Source organism: Scomber japonicus, chromosome 2 (assembly GCF_027409825.1).
Source record: "Scomber japonicus isolate fScoJap1 chromosome 2, fScoJap1.pri, whole genome shotgun sequence".
NCBI classification, from domain to species: domain Eukaryota; kingdom Metazoa; phylum Chordata; class Actinopteri; order Scombriformes; family Scombridae; genus Scomber; species Scomber japonicus.
The window spans coordinates 29852063-29869560 of NC_070579.1; the positions used below are offsets into that span (position 1 = coordinate 29852063).

At 40.5% G+C, this 17498-nt stretch overlaps 2 protein-coding genes across 3 annotated transcripts; one reads left to right on the forward strand and one right to left on the reverse strand.

Moving 5' to 3' along the window:
- The first annotated feature begins 1998 nt into the window (after positions 1-1998).
- On the forward strand, positions 1999-8370 carry cant1b (calcium activated nucleotidase 1b). 2 transcript variants are annotated; one of them, XM_053335888.1, is made up of 5 exons: positions 1999-2062; positions 5765-6361; positions 6467-6607; positions 6890-7093; positions 7216-8365. In XM_053335888.1, the coding sequence occupies exons 2-5, from the start codon at positions 5824-5826 to the stop codon at positions 7584-7586; spliced, it is 1254 nt and encodes a 417-aa protein (XP_053191863.1). In that variant the 5' UTR covers positions 1999-2062; positions 5765-5823; the 3' UTR covers positions 7587-8365. The 2 variants fall into 2 exon arrangements, with proteins under 2 accessions (XP_053191863.1, XP_053191856.1); XM_053335881.1 differs by lacking the exon at positions 1999-2062 and having other exon boundaries at positions 5499-6361; positions 7216-8370.
- Positions 8371-8455: 85 nt separating this feature from the next.
- ogal (O-GlcNAcase like) lies at positions 8456-17165 on the reverse strand. The gene is made up of 17 exons (XM_053335857.1): positions 16867-17165; positions 16585-16636; positions 15257-15354; positions 14198-14328; positions 13437-13608; positions 13200-13298; positions 12838-12977; positions 11721-11865; positions 11501-11599; positions 11166-11380; positions 10905-11079; positions 9880-9965; positions 9623-9715; positions 9457-9536; positions 9254-9374; positions 9030-9159; positions 8456-8927 (listed from the first exon to the last, which is right to left on the reverse strand). The coding sequence occupies exons 1-17, from the start codon at positions 16910-16912 to the stop codon at positions 8791-8793; spliced, it is 2019 nt and encodes a 672-aa protein (XP_053191832.1). The 5' UTR covers positions 16913-17165; the 3' UTR covers positions 8456-8790.
- Between the last annotated feature and the right edge of the window lie 333 nt (positions 17166-17498).

Here is a 17498-nt window from a genome sequence, read left to right on the forward strand (position 1 = left end):
AAATATTTGTATTTAAGAATGGATGTGTTGACAGTATCTTACTTACTGTTTGTGTGCATGTAGATTACACTGGATGTAATTTGATTGTTTTATCTATCTAGCAATTAGTGGCATGTTTGAGTTAAACTGCTCCCCAAAGAGATGCAGGACTCATTGTATTCCTCCTTATTGTAGCAGCAGTTACATGCCTGGCATAGCTGAAGCCATAAAAAGCAGCAAGTTCATTCACTGTGACAACTGCACATTTGTTAGGTGATATGTAGCATCGATGTACAACATTAAGGATATTAATAAGAAAACTGCCACATACAATCAGTTGTCAGTGTAACGGGTATGTGAGATCAGCTAGGAATATGTATGCTGCCTGTTTCTTGAACTTTGGGTAATGATGGGGCAGTGGATAGAGATACAACATGCAAAACTTTGGAGTTGCCATGAGTCACGTTTCTCCTCTTTCAGTGGAAACTTATAACATCCCATGCCTCCAGTCCATACATCAAGCACACATGACCAGTCTGTCCTGTACTCACAGAGACCAAACTGATAGACCAATCCCTCAGACTACCAGAAACTGTCGAGCATTACTGGAATTGGTCAATTTAATCTGGATGTTTTTGATCCTTTTGATAAACTTTTTGTGGCATAGAGTAAGTGTGCAATAACTTTACTGCAATTACTGAATTTCAAACTATAATATCTCACACTTCAGCTGACATTTTTGAATTGGTCTTGAACCTCTCAGTTCATTTTCAATTTGCATGGGGCGTGATCAGCAGGCACAGACCAAAATGTCTCTAAGGGCATATTTGGATAGATTTAAAACCAATCAGAGCAACAAAATGGGATGTAACACACAGAGTCCTGGAAACATGTAAACAGACTACAGTGTGCAGAGATGAGCTGTTATGGTGCAGTTTTTTGTTTGCATGGGTCCAGACCTTTGAATCCGCCTACTCCACTGAGTAGTTGACAATTCTGTCTGATATCAGGCAAGTTGTTTGTTGTTCTTTTACAGATAATATACCATCCAGTTTGTTTAATACTTTGGTGATAGAACAGACTGTTCCACATCAGCAACAGTCATCTTGGTTGTTTACAAAAATGTCTTAATGGTGCTCCTCTGTCACGGATGTATTATAAGAGCTGAATATGGTACCCCCACCCACCCTTGCAATCAATGGCCCAATGGCCATTCTAACAGTATTGTAGTAAAAAATCCCCCTGCGGCCCAAAAAGCTTTTTCCACATAGGCTACTACTGTAAAAAGACATCTGTAAAACAGTTAATAGGACACCTTGAATTGCAAACAAGGTCAATTATGAATGTCTATTATGATCTTTTGATCCATGGAGATTTTATAATTGTTAAACTTTCCTTAAAAATCCATGAGTATCCATAACTATCCATGACACCACCATGCAAAGTCTATGGGCCGAGCAGGATCTTGTAAGCAGTGCTTGTGGGTAAAACACTACTGCATGTATTCAGGGGGCCGCATACCCCCAGAAGTAAACGCGATAACTGGAAACTATTTATGAGCCATTCTTAATGGACTAACTAGATGCTATTTTTGGTCCAATATCCAGCTATGATACATCTGTGTCAGTCATCCTATCAAACCAACCCTATATTAGATAAATGGCTCTCAAGATGTGTCTAGTTTTCATGCTACCACCCTACACTACTTCACTGAAAGGACTGTAAATGGAGGTGGCCAAATGGGGCCCAAAAGAAAAACTGTGCCCTGGACCTAAATAAAACTGTAATCCGTCCATGGCCAAAAAAGGCTAGTTTCTATCGTTGTTAAACAATTATTTATTCTTAAACATTTCATTCAGCTCATTTTGTGAACTTGTAGTAAACAGTAGATTAATATGAGGTATGGGGGTGGTTCAATACTTTTAAAACCTTTTTGTAAATGTTGATTGGTTCAATCCACGGACACACTGTTCCTCTGTCTCTGAGCAGGAGGAGCTAATGTTGAGTTGAGACACCGATAAAAAAAAAAAAAAAAAGTCCCAAGTATGCTCAGCCTGGTGGACCTGAAAGACCTCTGCTCCAGGTAAGTCACAGGTTAGAAACACCTCACAATAACGTCCAGGTAAACTGTCTTCAGTGTAGGGAAACGAGTCTGTTCATATTAATACTAAAAAGCGTAATGCTAGCAGGCTCATGGTGTTAGCGTATGTTAGCTGGCTTTACTCGTACGGCTAACATTGAGCCGGGGACCGGTGTTTAACTTAACTGTTTTAAATGACACTCATTTACCAGCCGGTGTATATGTGTTTAAAACCAGCTATGAGGTGTAACGTTATGTTGGTGTTTTTAGTGGTAGGTGGTTAAAGTTTACAGGTGTTACCGTCAGTATGTATCTGCCTTCGTGGCTGTTGTCTGTACAAACTCAGCGTTGTTAAGGCAGGGAGGGAGTATGAGCTGTACAGCGTGAAATTACATCCTTTATATAGGCACAAATGTTCATGAAGCTATAACCAGTTGGCACTAATAAATCCCTAATGATGACAAGATCCATCACTTGTTTGCCTTGTTAAGCGTTCGTCAGCTCTTAGTCAAGTGGTAAAAATGTATTCAGACGTCATTGATCAATCTTTAGATAAGACATATCAGCTACAGTTTGACTTCATCTGTTACTGTTACATCTTGTGTTACTCTCAAATATGAGACAAGATGTGTGTGATAGGAAAACCAGGTTTCTGTTGACTTATATGGGCTTGTGATAACCTGAAGTGTCTCATACTTGTGACTGAAGGTCACAGAGGACACACAAACATGTACCTTATGGTGATGCTCTCTCATGCTCTTTAATTATCATTTGGTTCAAACAGGCGTCTATTTAAGATAGAGCACATACAAAGTACATCTATACAGGACATATACATGTGTTGTTACCACAGAGAGGGAGATTACATCTGGTGCACATCTGGTAAATTACATAGACAATAAATAAACAACAGAGCTCATTCTTGACCATGTTAACAACTAAAGTTTGATTTAAGGTAGAGAAAAGTAAATAAATCCTAACAGGAAATGGATGAAAGCAAGCAACTCTTCACATGCTATAACCTGCATGTGTTTGGTAGTTGTGCTTGATGAACTTGATGGATAATCAAAACAATAATTGATACCTTTTCTGTTAATTGACAAAGTCATTTCAGAGCTGTTGTTGGGGTCAGAAAGTGACAAAAATCAGCACAGGGTCACAGAGCGAGCATTCCCACATGTCCACACACAGAGACATGTGGGAGCTGGTGCCACCCATGTTGTGATCTTAAGTGACATGATGAGCATGAAACCGAAAGGGTACACAGATGGATTACAGTTTGTTACACTGTGTAACAACATCCAACCACACTTAACTAACAACTCAGTCCTCATACAAAATGCAACCTCAGCTACTAAAACTGGTTCCACACTTATCATTCAAGCTTCAATGTGCCCACTAATTAGTAACTGCTGACCAGGCCTCCTTTTTTCATAAATTATCCCACTATTATTAAAAAATGTAACATGCTACAACTTACAGGTGACATGTCTTGCTGATTCATGTCTTACTATATTTAATGAAGCTGGGCTTTCCTTCTTGGTTCAAGAAGAAGGAAGGAGGAAACTTGAGATCGTGAAACGGAGGGAAAAGGAGGAGACTTGTTGAGATAGAGATCAGCTATTCATACGGGGCCGAGATCTGTAGGGACATGGAGTTTATTATGGAATGCGTTTGGAGGAGAACAACATGATGGCTACAGCGTGTTCGTTGGAGAAGAGGCGAAGGAAGGGTGAATAATTGAATTCTTCATACAGCGTACAGCTGGGTCTGTGCTGCCGAGGGATGGGAAATATGGGCCACGCATACAATACTGACAATAAGGGCATTATTTGTTGGCTATGGTAGTGAAAAGAGTTTGCCAGTTTGACCTGTGTGTGTGTGTGTGTGTGTGTGCCTGTGTGTTAGAGCATGTTAGTTGAGGAGTGGGTAACCGTAGAGACCAGCTGAAGCGGCAGAGGGGGACAGTAAATGGGAACCGGCCATCTGTGATGTAAGATTACATGCTCCACTTCTGTAATGTCAGTAATAGAGCCTCTTAACAAATATCTCTGTGAACTGGTTTGTGTTTACACCCATTTATTTAAGATCATGATTGTTGAAAGTCAGCCTTGACACAACATTGTTTACTTAGGCTTATATAACTTTTTTCATGGAGACAGGTGTTTCTGTTTGTGCCATTGCGACGTATATTTTGGGTTGTGTAACTGGTGGTTTATGTTTGCCACAGCTCTGTCAAAGTTGCTCTGTCACTATTTTAGGATAGCGTTCAGCTTGAGGCTGCATGTGTTATCATGTGATATTATGCTACAACCGTACATCTCAAGCAATCATTCATAAAATAAAGACCTCTTCTAAATGTTGTCAGCATGGGTTTAGATTTGGAGTTTTGGTGGCATCAGAGCAGGTATAATTGGTTCATTTTTCCAGCTTCAGATGAATTGTTAAGTTACATTTACTCACACAGTATACTACCAACACTTATATAACTGCTCATCAATGTCTATTAACTGTTTGTAGCCACATAGGGACAGCGGAAACAACACAAAATAGATGCATTAGTCGCCTTTTTTACAGATGCACCACATGCGATGAAGCAATATTAGCATTAATTTGGAGTTGTGTGTCTTTCCACTTTACGAATGTAGATCCAGTATTCACTCTCCTTTTAAGCTGTTTTTAGTCTCCACCAACAACTCCCAAAGGAAATAGTCTGGCAGCTGATTGCTAACTTTGCTGGCAGGAAGCAAGCTTTTTTTTGTTTTGTTTTGTTCTTTTAATACTGCTTGTGTCTGGACATAATGTTTTATGAAGGCGGTGAGAGTGAATCAAAACGCTAATAAAACTAACAAACAGAAGCTAAGTATGAAGCACATTGGTGCTGAGTTGGGTGATAACTTTTGATGGGTTCATTACTATAAGCATCTTTTTTGTCACGTACAAATAGTCATGCAGTCTCTTGTGTATATATTAATAATGAATGAATAAATATGAATAATAGCCTTGTTTCACTTCATGAAAATGTATTTGTTTCTTATGATATTAGAGGAGGCAGCCCAACTCTGCTATGAAACATTGTAGGAAATCTGAAATTTATCATCATAGTCAACTTTTTTCCCCACACTGTGATAATTAAGCAAATATCTTTGGGGCTCAGAAGAGTGAAATAATTTGAGATTAAGGTCAGAACAGATTGAGATTAATTACAGGCTTGTCATCCTGAGGAAGTAGGATGTGCCAGCTACATTCTCATTATGCATATTCGTGCCTGAACAAAGCACTGTTATGAACAATGAACAATAGGAACAACAGCCTATTTCTCCCACATGTTGTCCTCCTCTGTGTTCATTCTTTCATCTCCTCCAGCTGTTGTTTGCATTGTTTTTTATCCAAAATATATTTTGTCGAAATTAAAAGTACAAAGCAGCTGAAAACAATTTAGATTTGTACCCTACAGTACCATGTCAGGATTGAGATAACCTGACAAGTTTTTTTCATACCTAAACAATAAAGGGATGATGTATTCATGTCTGAATAAGGCTTTTTAGATATAGCATTTGTTTTCTGCTAAGACTTGATCAGTAACAATTTAACGAAAAATGATCAAACTGAATAAAAAGATACTCCCGAGTTTGATAGAAATTATTTTTACAATCCACCAGAACATTCTGCTGATTTGCTTCTTTCTGGTTTTCTCAATCCCAGGCTATGAAAGTCATCGCCCCCAGTCCAAGCCTGACACAGATGATGAAGACGATACTTCCATGACCTCCCTTGGTGTTTTCGTACGAGGCCTTCCTCTGGCCTTGGCGTCCATGACACAAGCTGCCACCTCAGACTCGCGCTTCCACCCTAAATGGCGGGCGATCACTGTGGCAACCCTGCTGGTTTTAGTGCTCATGTTGTACCTGCACCGGACAGCAGGGGACGGAGACACTTCCACCAGAGGCTACTACCGCAACAGGGCCCATAGTTTGCAAATGCATGGCGAGCGCAACGAAGACATTTTCAGGGACGCTAACAGAGAAACGGCACAAAGCCTCGGCCACCACGATAGAAATGAAAAACCTTACAATGACACATACCCATTAAGTCCGCCACTGAAAACAAAACAAGGCGTCAAGTACCGTATAGGTGTGATCGCGGACCTGGACACGGCATCACGTAGCTCCAAGGATCAGACATGGTTCAGCTACATGAAAAAGGGTTACCTGACTGTTTCAGAAAGTGCCGACAGACTGCAGGTGGAGTGGGATGATGATACGGTCACTCTGGAGAGTCATCTGGCCGAGAAAGGGCGAGGTACGAGAGGAAAAACAAATGTGTTACACTTTGTTTATATCCAGCATGTATTTTGTTCTCATGTCAGTATGTTGGTTACCTCAGTGTTTGGTTGATCTGCTGCAGGGATGGAGCTGTCAGAGCTGGTGGCGTTTAATGGTCACCTGTACAGTGTGGACGACCGTACGGGTGTGGTGTACAGGATTGAGGGCAGCCAGGCTGTCCCCTGGGTTATATTACCCGACGGTGATGGCTCAGTTTCCAAAGGTCAGTTTCCACTAGACCTCTTACCTGGTTCTTCCGTACCCATGTAGGTCTGACTGAGCAAAAGTCAGAGACTAAATGGTTTTCTTCAACACACTGAGACTTCTGATTTTGCCTAAAATACCTTAAAAAAACTAAAATTTTTTGTGCTAAAATAGTAAAAGTTATTGTTGGATCATCAATAGAAACCATTTAGCAACAAAAATTGGGACTTGGGTAAGGTTGGGAGTCATTTTTAAGAGGTTCACACTGTCTGACAGACCCGTTCTTGTTCTGTGTGTGCAGGGTTTAAGGCGGAGTGGCTTGCAGTGAAGGACGAGCACCTTTACGTTGGCGGGCTAGGGAAAGAGTGGACCACGACCTCCGGAGAAGTCGTCAACAATCACCCAGAGTGGGTAAAAGTTGTTGGCTACCGTGGTGACGTGGAGCATGAGAACTGGGTGCCACATTACAACGCACTGCGGGGCGCTGCAGGGATCCAACCACCAGGTTCTTACAACAGTTTTATTCGTCATCACTCTGTTTTTTTTGTTGTTTCTTCTTTACACACAACTATCTTGATTCCTTTTGGTCTCATCCATCATGTTGCTCCCTCTCCTCACCTCCACCAGGTTACCTTATCCATGAATCAGCAGCGTGGAGTGAGCGTCTCCAGCGCTGGTTCTTCTTGCCTCGCCGTGCCAGCCACGAGCATTACGAAGAGACAGCAGACGAGCGGCGCGCCACCAACCTGCTCCTGTCCTGCCCCGCTGACTTCAGCTACATGACAGTGCGGCACGTCGGCCCACTTAACCCCACCCACGGGTTCTCCTCGTTTAAATTCGTCCCAGACACAGACGATCAGATTATTCTGGCCCTGAAATCAGAGGAGGACGCCGGCAGGATCGCCACCTACATTATAGCTTTTACACTTGACGGTCGGGTGCTGATGCCCGAGACAAAGATAGGGGATGTGAAGTACGAAGGGTTGGAATTTATTTAAAAATGACAAAGCTAAGGCGTACAGTTTCTTGAAAGCAAGGTTCTTCAGTATTACATTCTCCTCTGATTTACTGTGCAATAATTTCATATGACCCAAAAATGATATATTTCATAATTATATGATGACCGAGGTGAGCAAGAGAAGGTTGAAGGGCAGGAGAATGCCACACCACAAGGGGAGGACAATTAAATACCACCTACAACTTCAATTTGTGTGTGACTGTGTTTGGCAGCCAGCAGTCACAAAGATGTTGTCACTCATCAGTCACCACGTGATAGGATTATTTAATGTTTTAAAGCCTTAATGACTTCATATCAGTTGTTGTTCTTTTGTCTAAACCTTGAGTTAAACATCCTTGTTTGATCAGGAGAAATCTTTGTTTAAAAAAAGGACAGAAACCAGGTAATGTGCGTCTCCTCTCCTGCAGCCAAACTCTGCTGGTCAGACACTCAGGGGAACCAGATGAAACAGCATAAGCACACAGTGAGAAGAAAAGTAGGAATGAATGTCCATACACTACTTGAAATATTAAACTTACTCATTACTTTGTGTTTTCTTATTTTACATAAACCAGTACACATACACTGAAGTTTCTCTTTTCAGATTTATGACATGATGGGACCAGTCGCCAAGCTTACTGAGTAAACTTCATGTGATGAGTTTCTCAGTGTCAGCACTACAAGTCAAAATATCTATTTGGTCTGAACGGAAACACCAGCTATTTTATTTAAAGATGAACTAATATTATATTTCTTTTGTATCCTCTCAAAAGAAGAAGAATTAAAATATCTCCTCTTGTTTCAATGCCTTCTGTCGTGTATTTAATGAGTCTACCACCAAAGTGTCTGATATATGCAACAAATTAGAGCCATAATATCAATATTTTTATTGCCCTGGGTTAAAACAACAAATTAAAAAAATCATCACTATAGATTTGACATTTCTGATGTGTATAAAGTCAGCTGTATTCCATTACTTTTCATTTTACACAGTAAACAAATTTCATTATGCATATTAACGACTGTTGTGAACTTCGTAGGTCCATGGTTGCCACTAAATTACACACATATGATATTAACTGATAAGAATGACAAGACCGATGGCTTGGATGAGTTTAACAAGCTGCAAAGTTAGCAATTACTCACACAACAGTTTTATCTCTCAACACTTGAAACCTGAGGAAAATCCCTGTGAGGCCTCCTGTTTACAGGCTTGTTCCCATGGCGAGGATGCCTTGAGGTAGACCGGCCATTTTAACGGGTTTGAAAGAGCCCAACTTAGTGTAGAAGTCGATCATTCTCCGATCGCTCTCCCTCAACTCGCAGAACACCCCTGTAGAGCCTGACAAAGCAGAAGATACCATTTCAGCTATAAAGTGTTGAAAAAGGATAACGTTTACAAGCCAGTTCTATAAACATTCTACAAGGGGGGGCCTCTACATACCACTTCTTCTGATGGAGGACAACAGCTGATCAATCATACGCCTGGCTGGAGAAGGATCAGTGACCCGGGGCAACACTTGGGTGGTGACCAGAGAGGGGAAGTCCCCGAATACTGAGTCACTTATCTCCCTCTAGAGGTGAAACATGGAACATAGTGAAGTTACATTACTGTTGCTTATTATGGAAATCGATTACATTCTTGCAATCGAAGAATCAAAGTCTCACCTGAATCTTGGCTGCAGCTGCTTTGGCATTGGTGAGTGCCAAGGTGTAGCCACACACTCCCATCTCATCTTCCAGGATGAACCCACACTGAGGGGAAGGAGGGATTTCACCTGTTGACAGGCTGTGGTGGGGCAGAAGGGATGTTAAGATCGAGGTATTAAAGTATAAATAATCAAAACGGAAGTAAATTGACTCTTTCTTACCCATCACCAATAAGGGGATGCTGTGACGAGGAGACTTTGCCCTCTATTTGCATCTCACTGAAGATCCTCTGCACTTCCGCCTAGGACCGAATTCAACATTATGTGAGGTTGTCTTGAATCACTATTGAATACATTATGATGTCAAGAGCCCTGCCACCATCCTCACCTTGTCTTCAGGGTAGTATGGACGTACACAGTACACTGCTGTCATGGGAGGATGCTTGAACAGGTCCCTGTTCCCGTGGCCAGGCAGCATTCTCTGCATGTACAGAGAAACAGCATATTCATGTAGATCTACTTTAATCATTTACTGAGGTGATATTTTAAAATAAGATATTTACAACATGAAATAATCCTGCTCAGTGGTTAAAATGGCAGATAAATACGTCACACTTGTCAAAATACAGAGCTTTGATAGATTACCTGAAGCTCTCCAGAGAGACCCCCTCTGAAGCCCCAGGGTTCAGGATCGTCAGTCATCAGCTGGGCTGAGGGTGTGTCACCACCTCCTATGAAAAGCAAACAATATCAAGTCAGAAGCTGCAGTAGCTAACTTTTATTAGGTTTAAGAAGGATTCATTTTATTTGTGTATAAAATGTCAGAATAGTGAAAATTGCCCGTAATAATTTTGATGCCTTCGAATGTCTTATTTTGTCTATTCAATAGTCCAAAAATCTACAATATTCAGTATTATATCATGTATGACAGAAGAAATTCAAAAACATCTGATAAGTTGCAATCTGCAAATGTTTGGCATTTTTCCTTTTAAAATGATCATGATAGTTTCTGATTAATTTTCTGTCTGAAATGAATCGTTCAAACTCTTCTAAGCATCAACACAGTAATCTTTGTAAGTAAAATAGCCTCATTCTGTGGTTAAAAACAAACAGCAGAGGCATTATGATGAAGCACATGATGACTTTTACAATTAGTTAGACAACATGTAACAAAGCCGCCTGGAAATGCCCAACTTCCTGGAAACGGACACTCATAAGCATCTTTTTAATCCAAATGCAGACTTTACTTCTTATTTTTGTTCCGATTCAGTTTATTTGTGGAGATTCTGCTGTTATACAATCTCATGAATTCCTACTTGTGTAGTTTCTGCTGTGGATATATATTCTGAACACTGGGATACTGTTATGGTTTTTGAAGCTGTCAAAGCAGCACCATGTTCATGTGGACACGTTCCTTATCAGTTATGGTGGGAACTTATTTCAGTTTCTTTAAAGGGGTAGTCTAGACTAAAATTGATGGAGCAGATGGTTTATAGTTAGACTTAGACTTAGATCATTATTCTGCATACTAATTATATCATTCAGTAGATAAATGCTATAATCAGCCATGTTTATGTGAGGTATTCCTGTTTTAACATGTCTACAGCAGCTTTTCCCTTACATACTGTATCCTTTGCAGTTTGATCATGAGAAGATTCAGATTTTCTCACCAAGAGATTTCACGTAGGCTCGAGTCAGGCCGACACCACTCTTGATGTCACAGATGTAGTCGTAGAGGTCGTAAAGAATTCTGCGGTTCGGGGCGTTGGACAGGCGGTTGAACATCTGCACGACCGCTTCACACATTCCGTCAAACTGCTGCGCTCTTGAACACCACTCTGCTGTCTGAGAAAAGAGCAGTGGTTGAAGCAACCGAGCAAAATACATGTTCACAATATTATCAGCATTTGAAAATCTATAAAAACACACACCTTTGTTTCAGCAGTGGCAGCGGCACGGTTTTTTATAAGCCAGTCCAGCTCCTGCAGCATGATCCTTGCCGTGCGCCCGTATTCGTACGGCAGGTAGAAGAGGTCTGACAGTAGCTTCAGGTCGTCCAGGCTCAGAGGCTCGGCTGTGTACAGCGGGTTATCTCCAGGTCCAGGAATGTAGGAGCTCTCATCTGACGACTCCTTCTTGGAGCGAGCTGGAGGACGACAACGGCTTGAAAAGATGAGGGTGGCGCTAACACACTGTGCAGTTCTACTGTGCGGTTGTATTCTGCTAAAAATATATTAAAAGTGTATACAGAATAACATGAGTCTACCTCCAGGTTGATCTGTGCTCATAAACTCCTGCAGCCAGTCAGTGAGGGCCAGGTGAAGGGCTTTCTCTGGGCTATAGCGGGGGTCCTGCCCCTCATCGCCTGGTGATGAAGGTCAGAGACAGTGAGACACCTGACATGCATCGATTATGAGTAGCTGTTGACTCAGATTCAACCGTGGGAAATAAAGCTGACGTACGTGACTAAAAGCACAGACACTCACCCATTTCCACATCCCTCTGTCCCCCATCAGCAGAGGCCTTGCACCATGTAGCCAAAGTGTGGACTGCCACGAAGTTTGGGTAGAACTCACAGTTAGGATTGGTCAGCACTCCTCTCAGTTTGGGGATCAGTTCAGTGGGACGATCCTTATCGGCAAAGATAATGTTATTTATTTCAAAATACAGATCTCAGGGTCCGACTAAGGCCAATATTGACCTCTAAAAGCATATTATTATGTCCTTTAGTCTCTTATTAACCTTTTAAACACGGCTTTGCTTCGTTTTCAGTCACTTTATTAACAGGTTTAAGCAGAGTCAGTACATGTCTTAGCCACACACACACACCATCTATTGTTATTTTCATAAAGAGTTGGACAATCAATTTGAATTATACAGAGTAATGATCTATGTACTGTATGTATGGATAATGTGATGGTCCCAGGGCCTCTGACAGGACTTGTGGGTGTTAAGTGTGTTGCTGTGTTGTGTATTGACTTTCAGGTCATCAAGGAATCAGAGGCCCCTTTCTCCAGGTTGCATGAAACCTGCCCCATTCTGATAGTCTGATGGCTTCCACGTGTACTTATGTGGTTTTTGTGTATAGATCATTTGGAATTATCTCAGTAAACCTGGCAGAATGTTTTCCCTGCCAGTTTCATTTGTTAGAAATAACATTTTTTATTACATTTGTTAAAATTAAATTAACATCTGTTCAATAAAATGACTTTCTCTTTTTTTATTCCCTCACATGTGCTCCCTTTCAGAGTCCAGTCATAACGATAAAGGAGAGCTTCAGTGATTCTGCGATATAAGAACCATGTTGACAAGATATTCTGAGCCACAGTTTATGATATGGATGTATTGTTATTGTATTGTTCCTTATAGTATTAAAAAATGTTTCCATAATACATCTGTGAGTCATCTGTAATCAAGACATCAGGTATAAGTACAAATGCCCTGATTAGTGTAATTCACAGTGAATATAAGAAGTTGTGTATCAAGTCTGTGTATTCAGATTTGACTGACTTTGAGAAGAAGGAGTGGTGCTTAATCTTAATGAGGTAAAATGCACCATTGAGTGCAAAAGGTTAATATAAACACTGACAGGTAGATATTTACCTTAAAGGGTCCAAGGTAAATCCTTTGTGGATCATAGTCATTGGCATGGATATTGTCCCAGATGACTGGCGCCCTCTTCAGTACAGACGACACCTCGTCTATGGACTCAACTGAGATTTTGTGGGATACCACTTTTGGACCTAAATAATACAAAAATGGAAAAGTTTAGCGCGAAGATGGTCGAGTGGTTAGGGCGTGGACCCCGGTTCATGTCCCAGCCGGAGGACCTTTGCTGCATGTCACCCCTCCCACCCCCCATCCCATGATTTCCTGTCTCATTACTGTTAATAAAAGGTGTCTATGCCCCCAAAAAAACTAAAAAAAAAATAGAAAAGTTGAGCCTCAGTTTGGTGCGAGCTTACCAGTCCATAGTATGTCAATGCCAGGCAGCAGCTTGTCTCCCACAGTGTGCAGGTAAGAGGACTGGGACACATTGGGAGTGCAGAATGAAGCACAGTAGTCTGGAGTTACAGGAAAGGACAGGAGTGAAAGACAGAAGACAAAATAGGAAAAACTGAGCTTATTATGATTTCACATCATTTTTACACAATTTAAACTTGATGGCTGTCAACTTAAGTCTGACTGTTCTACTGTCATACCTGTAGGACAGAAAAGGAAGGTCTCAGGTTCTCCCAGATGCTGGTACACCTCATTAGTAATGGCCACCTGAGCGTGGGCGAAGGAGCTGAAGGCTTTTTTATCAGCTGGACACATCTCAGTCTCGATATCATCAAACAGTAAAGAGAAGGAGCTGCAGCCAAACCCTTTGACCTGCAGGATACACAGCATAACTTGTAGTCTGGAGATATCAGACATCACCGATCTTAAAATCTTGGTGCATTGTTCACATTTCTTTCCTTCCACTCTCTTTCTTGGTGCTCTCTCTTTCCTTCTTTCTCTCTCAACCCAATCAGTCAAAGCAGATGGTAGTACATCTCAAGCCCGGTTCTGCTTGAGGTTTCTTTCTTGAGGTGGTTGAGGTTTCTTGAGGTGTCTTTAAATTAAATAAAAGAGTGAAGTCTAGACCTGCTGTACCTGAAAAGAGCCTTGAGGTAACTTTTGTTGTCCAATATAAATAAAAGTGAACTGATTTTTTTTTAAACAGGGTCAGAACAGGTATAAACACTAACTTCATGTTTTGGGTTATTTCACCAGGAATACAGCCAAGACCTGCAGCTGTGTCAGTCCCATCAGTTGCCTGTTGACCCACTTGCAGTGTGTTGAATGTTATCATTTTACTGCTTCTTGTGTCACACAAAGTAATGTGGTGTCCAAAACAATCCCTCAGAGCCATAAAACTACACACCTGTTACAATTACATTTTGTCTTATGCTCCACCCTTTATCATCCAAAGTCCTACCTGATCCAGTTTCCTCTTCAGGGCAGCGACTTCTTTGGGGTTAGAGAAAGTAACGTCCAGACCGGGAGAGATTGCATAGATGAACTCGACATTGTGCTTTTTGGCTGCAGATATCAGGGCGATGACTTGTTCTAGGAAAAGATTGAGAGAGAAGAAATGTTTGATGAAGAGGTAAAAACATGTCACGCCACCTAAACTAAATTTCAAATCAAATTAAAAAAAAAATACTATTCAATATTTTTAGGCCTACAGTTACATAATATAGGATAATATAAGATAGATAGATATGTATTGGTAGAAACAATATATGATGTCCAAAAGTCCACTGGTAGTTTCCGTGTTGACATCCACTCATAATGAGACATGACAGTTTTAATGGGTCAAACTTCACATCATCACTGCTCTTCATTCTGCAACACTGCTGATAACATTCAGCCTAGTGACAATGAGAAGATCTAAACTGAGCAATTAAACAATATCTCTGAGGAGATAACGATGACTCAGAATGGGTGTCACTGATATAAAATAAGAAAAGTTTATAACTACAGTTTAAAAATGATATGTCACATTAAGTTTTTGGTGAAATAGTAAATGTAAATGTAAAAGTAAATGATTCTGGTATAAGCACATTCTCCAATTTTTAAATAACTATTGAGTAAATACGTGTGTTTTCAGTTTCAACCCATTTTTATTTGGTTTGCTGGTTAGTGAATGCTGCATAGTTTCATGACCAGTGTGTGGTTGGTAATATAAGGCCTGTTAAAACAACTGGATGAATTTCTAAATGTCTTAATTTAGCTTTCTTTTTTAAAGGGTCTATATGAAAGGAGGTCACATATCTGTATAGATACAGTGATAATTGATGAGCAGAATTTTAAAAAAAAAAGGCAACAACCAAGGCCTTCCAGGGAAACCAGAAAGGTTATTCCAGGTGGCATGCCAATCAAAGAGATAGACATATTTTCCATTTTAAGTTCTTCAGTAAGTGATAAGACTCATTATCAGTTGTGTTTATTTGTGGTTACTGGGTGAGATCTGTGATGTCAGTGTGAACCTCACCTGCCTCCTCAGCAGTGTACAAGTCTCTCCAGTACATCCTGTGTTTGTAGTCATCCTTGGGGGCGTACAGGTATGTGTTCAAACCCCACTTCTGTTCCCTGCAAAACACAACACCAGCAATACACCATCACACCAAATATCATGACCCGAGAGTTAAAGAACACATTTATTTAGTTGTGGTCTGAAAGGGTGGGATTATTGTCTGACAGTGAATGCACTGATAGTGAATGGGTCCATGTCAGTGTCTGTACAGTCTACTACATTAGACTCAAAAGGTGAGATGTACTTTAATCTTCCTAAAAGAGTCCCCTCTGAACCTACTGCAGGCCTGACAGAGATGCACTACCTCCCTGCCACACTGATTTATTTCACAGTCAAGTTTATGGGTCGATGACATCAGATTCAATTCCCGTTTGTTCATTGAGATCTCTAGTTAAAAGCCTTCAAATGGGCAATTTCTGAGTTTCAAAATGCCATGTCATCAAAATAGGGAAAATTTACTGGGGGTGTACAAATAGCACAGAGACATAGATCCCTATAAGCTGTCCAGGTTTTGATCTAACCTTCACCATATGTATGATTTACCATGTTTTACTGGTGAGATATACCATACCAAGTTCCTCTCTGGTGTGTTGCTTTTGCATATGTTTTTTTTTTTTTTTTTAAGTTTTATGACTTCATTATATCCTGGAGGAATGTGAGTGGGCAGATTATATTGACACCTTTTCCTGTCAACACAATTACATCAAGGTTTTTAATAGAATTAATTAATTCACACCTCTGTTCAAAGGTTGAGTAGAGGAAACCCTGAATTTTCATGCAGCTTATATGAAAGAAAAACATTAAAACTATCTAAATGAATCCACACAGTGAGACAAATATGAAAACACCTACAACTATCTATACATTTACAATACTAAACAAATAACACAACAAATTCATGAAGGCATGTTATATTTTCTCTAATACAACCAATGTACTGACTACTATTGTTGCTATTATTACTACTTGTAACACATTTCCATGTTGTTCTGATAAAACCACAGGAAATGGTTTAGAGTTTATTCACAGCTGAACATCAGCTAGGTGCTGCTGTGGGTAGAGAGGGGGACAAGGGACAGCTACTGTTTCCTTGGTTACAAATAAAGCTGTAGGCTACATGTGATAAACACAAGCAAGGGACAACACCCAACATGATGCAACCATAGACTGTATATAAGAATATATATATGCAACATATAGTTTTAAGATCAGTTCTGTGTTCATGTAAGCCTTTTTGGAAAATGCACAGACTAATTCACAGCAGGAGAAAAACAGATGGCACATACCTTTTAAACAGATCTGTTCTCTGCTCCATAGTCCATGGCCGCCCATAAAAACCTGCAGCAAGCAAAGGTCATGATGAACCAAATGACTTCACCTTATATACTTATCAATACATGATTGATACTCAGACTGGGTTTCATCTAATTAAAAACAGATCCTTAAAATATAGTTTGAATCAATCCTGCGTGCAGAAAAGGTAATGCAGCCTAGTGTGAATGTTTACATCCGGATTAAATCAGCTGACCACAGGGGTCTGGTGGTCTAGTTTTGGGCCCCTTGCTCACCTTCCACTACCCCGCTGATGAACTGCCTCTTCCCCGGTTTCGACATGATTTAGCGTTAAATTCAGAGTTGAATTGTAGTAGTAATGCTCAGACAGCTGGTCCAGTTCTCACACAGTGCCACTGTCAGTCATTCCTCTGCATGCTAGTCTTTTATAGCAGCCTTCTCACGCCTGCGCAGACCAGTCGGGTTTAAGCACTGAGAGCATTGCGCAACATATAGTATAAATATGATCTAAAGTCTGCATTTATGACGGAAATAAGAAAATGAGAGGTTGTTTAGTGGGATTGACTGAAGTTCACCTCAGTCTCATGTTGACTGGACGTCTCTGACCGGGTGAACGTCTTAAAGGGGCCGTGTCACTATTACTTAAAGGGATAGTGCACCTGAAAACCTGAGAACACAAAGCTGACAGGAAGGTGGTCAATTTACACCAATGCTTTCATTTAATTAATTCATAGTCCTTAAATATCATTTAGTTTGATCTATTTGTTTTTTTCTGCACCGTTGATTCTGACTAAACTCTGGCCAGTTTGTATTGTTGTAATATGTTGTTGATGATGATGTTGGTGAAAGCAGTTCCTCCTTCTGAAGTTCACATATTTGTATGGAAAATTGTTTCACCTTTGTTACA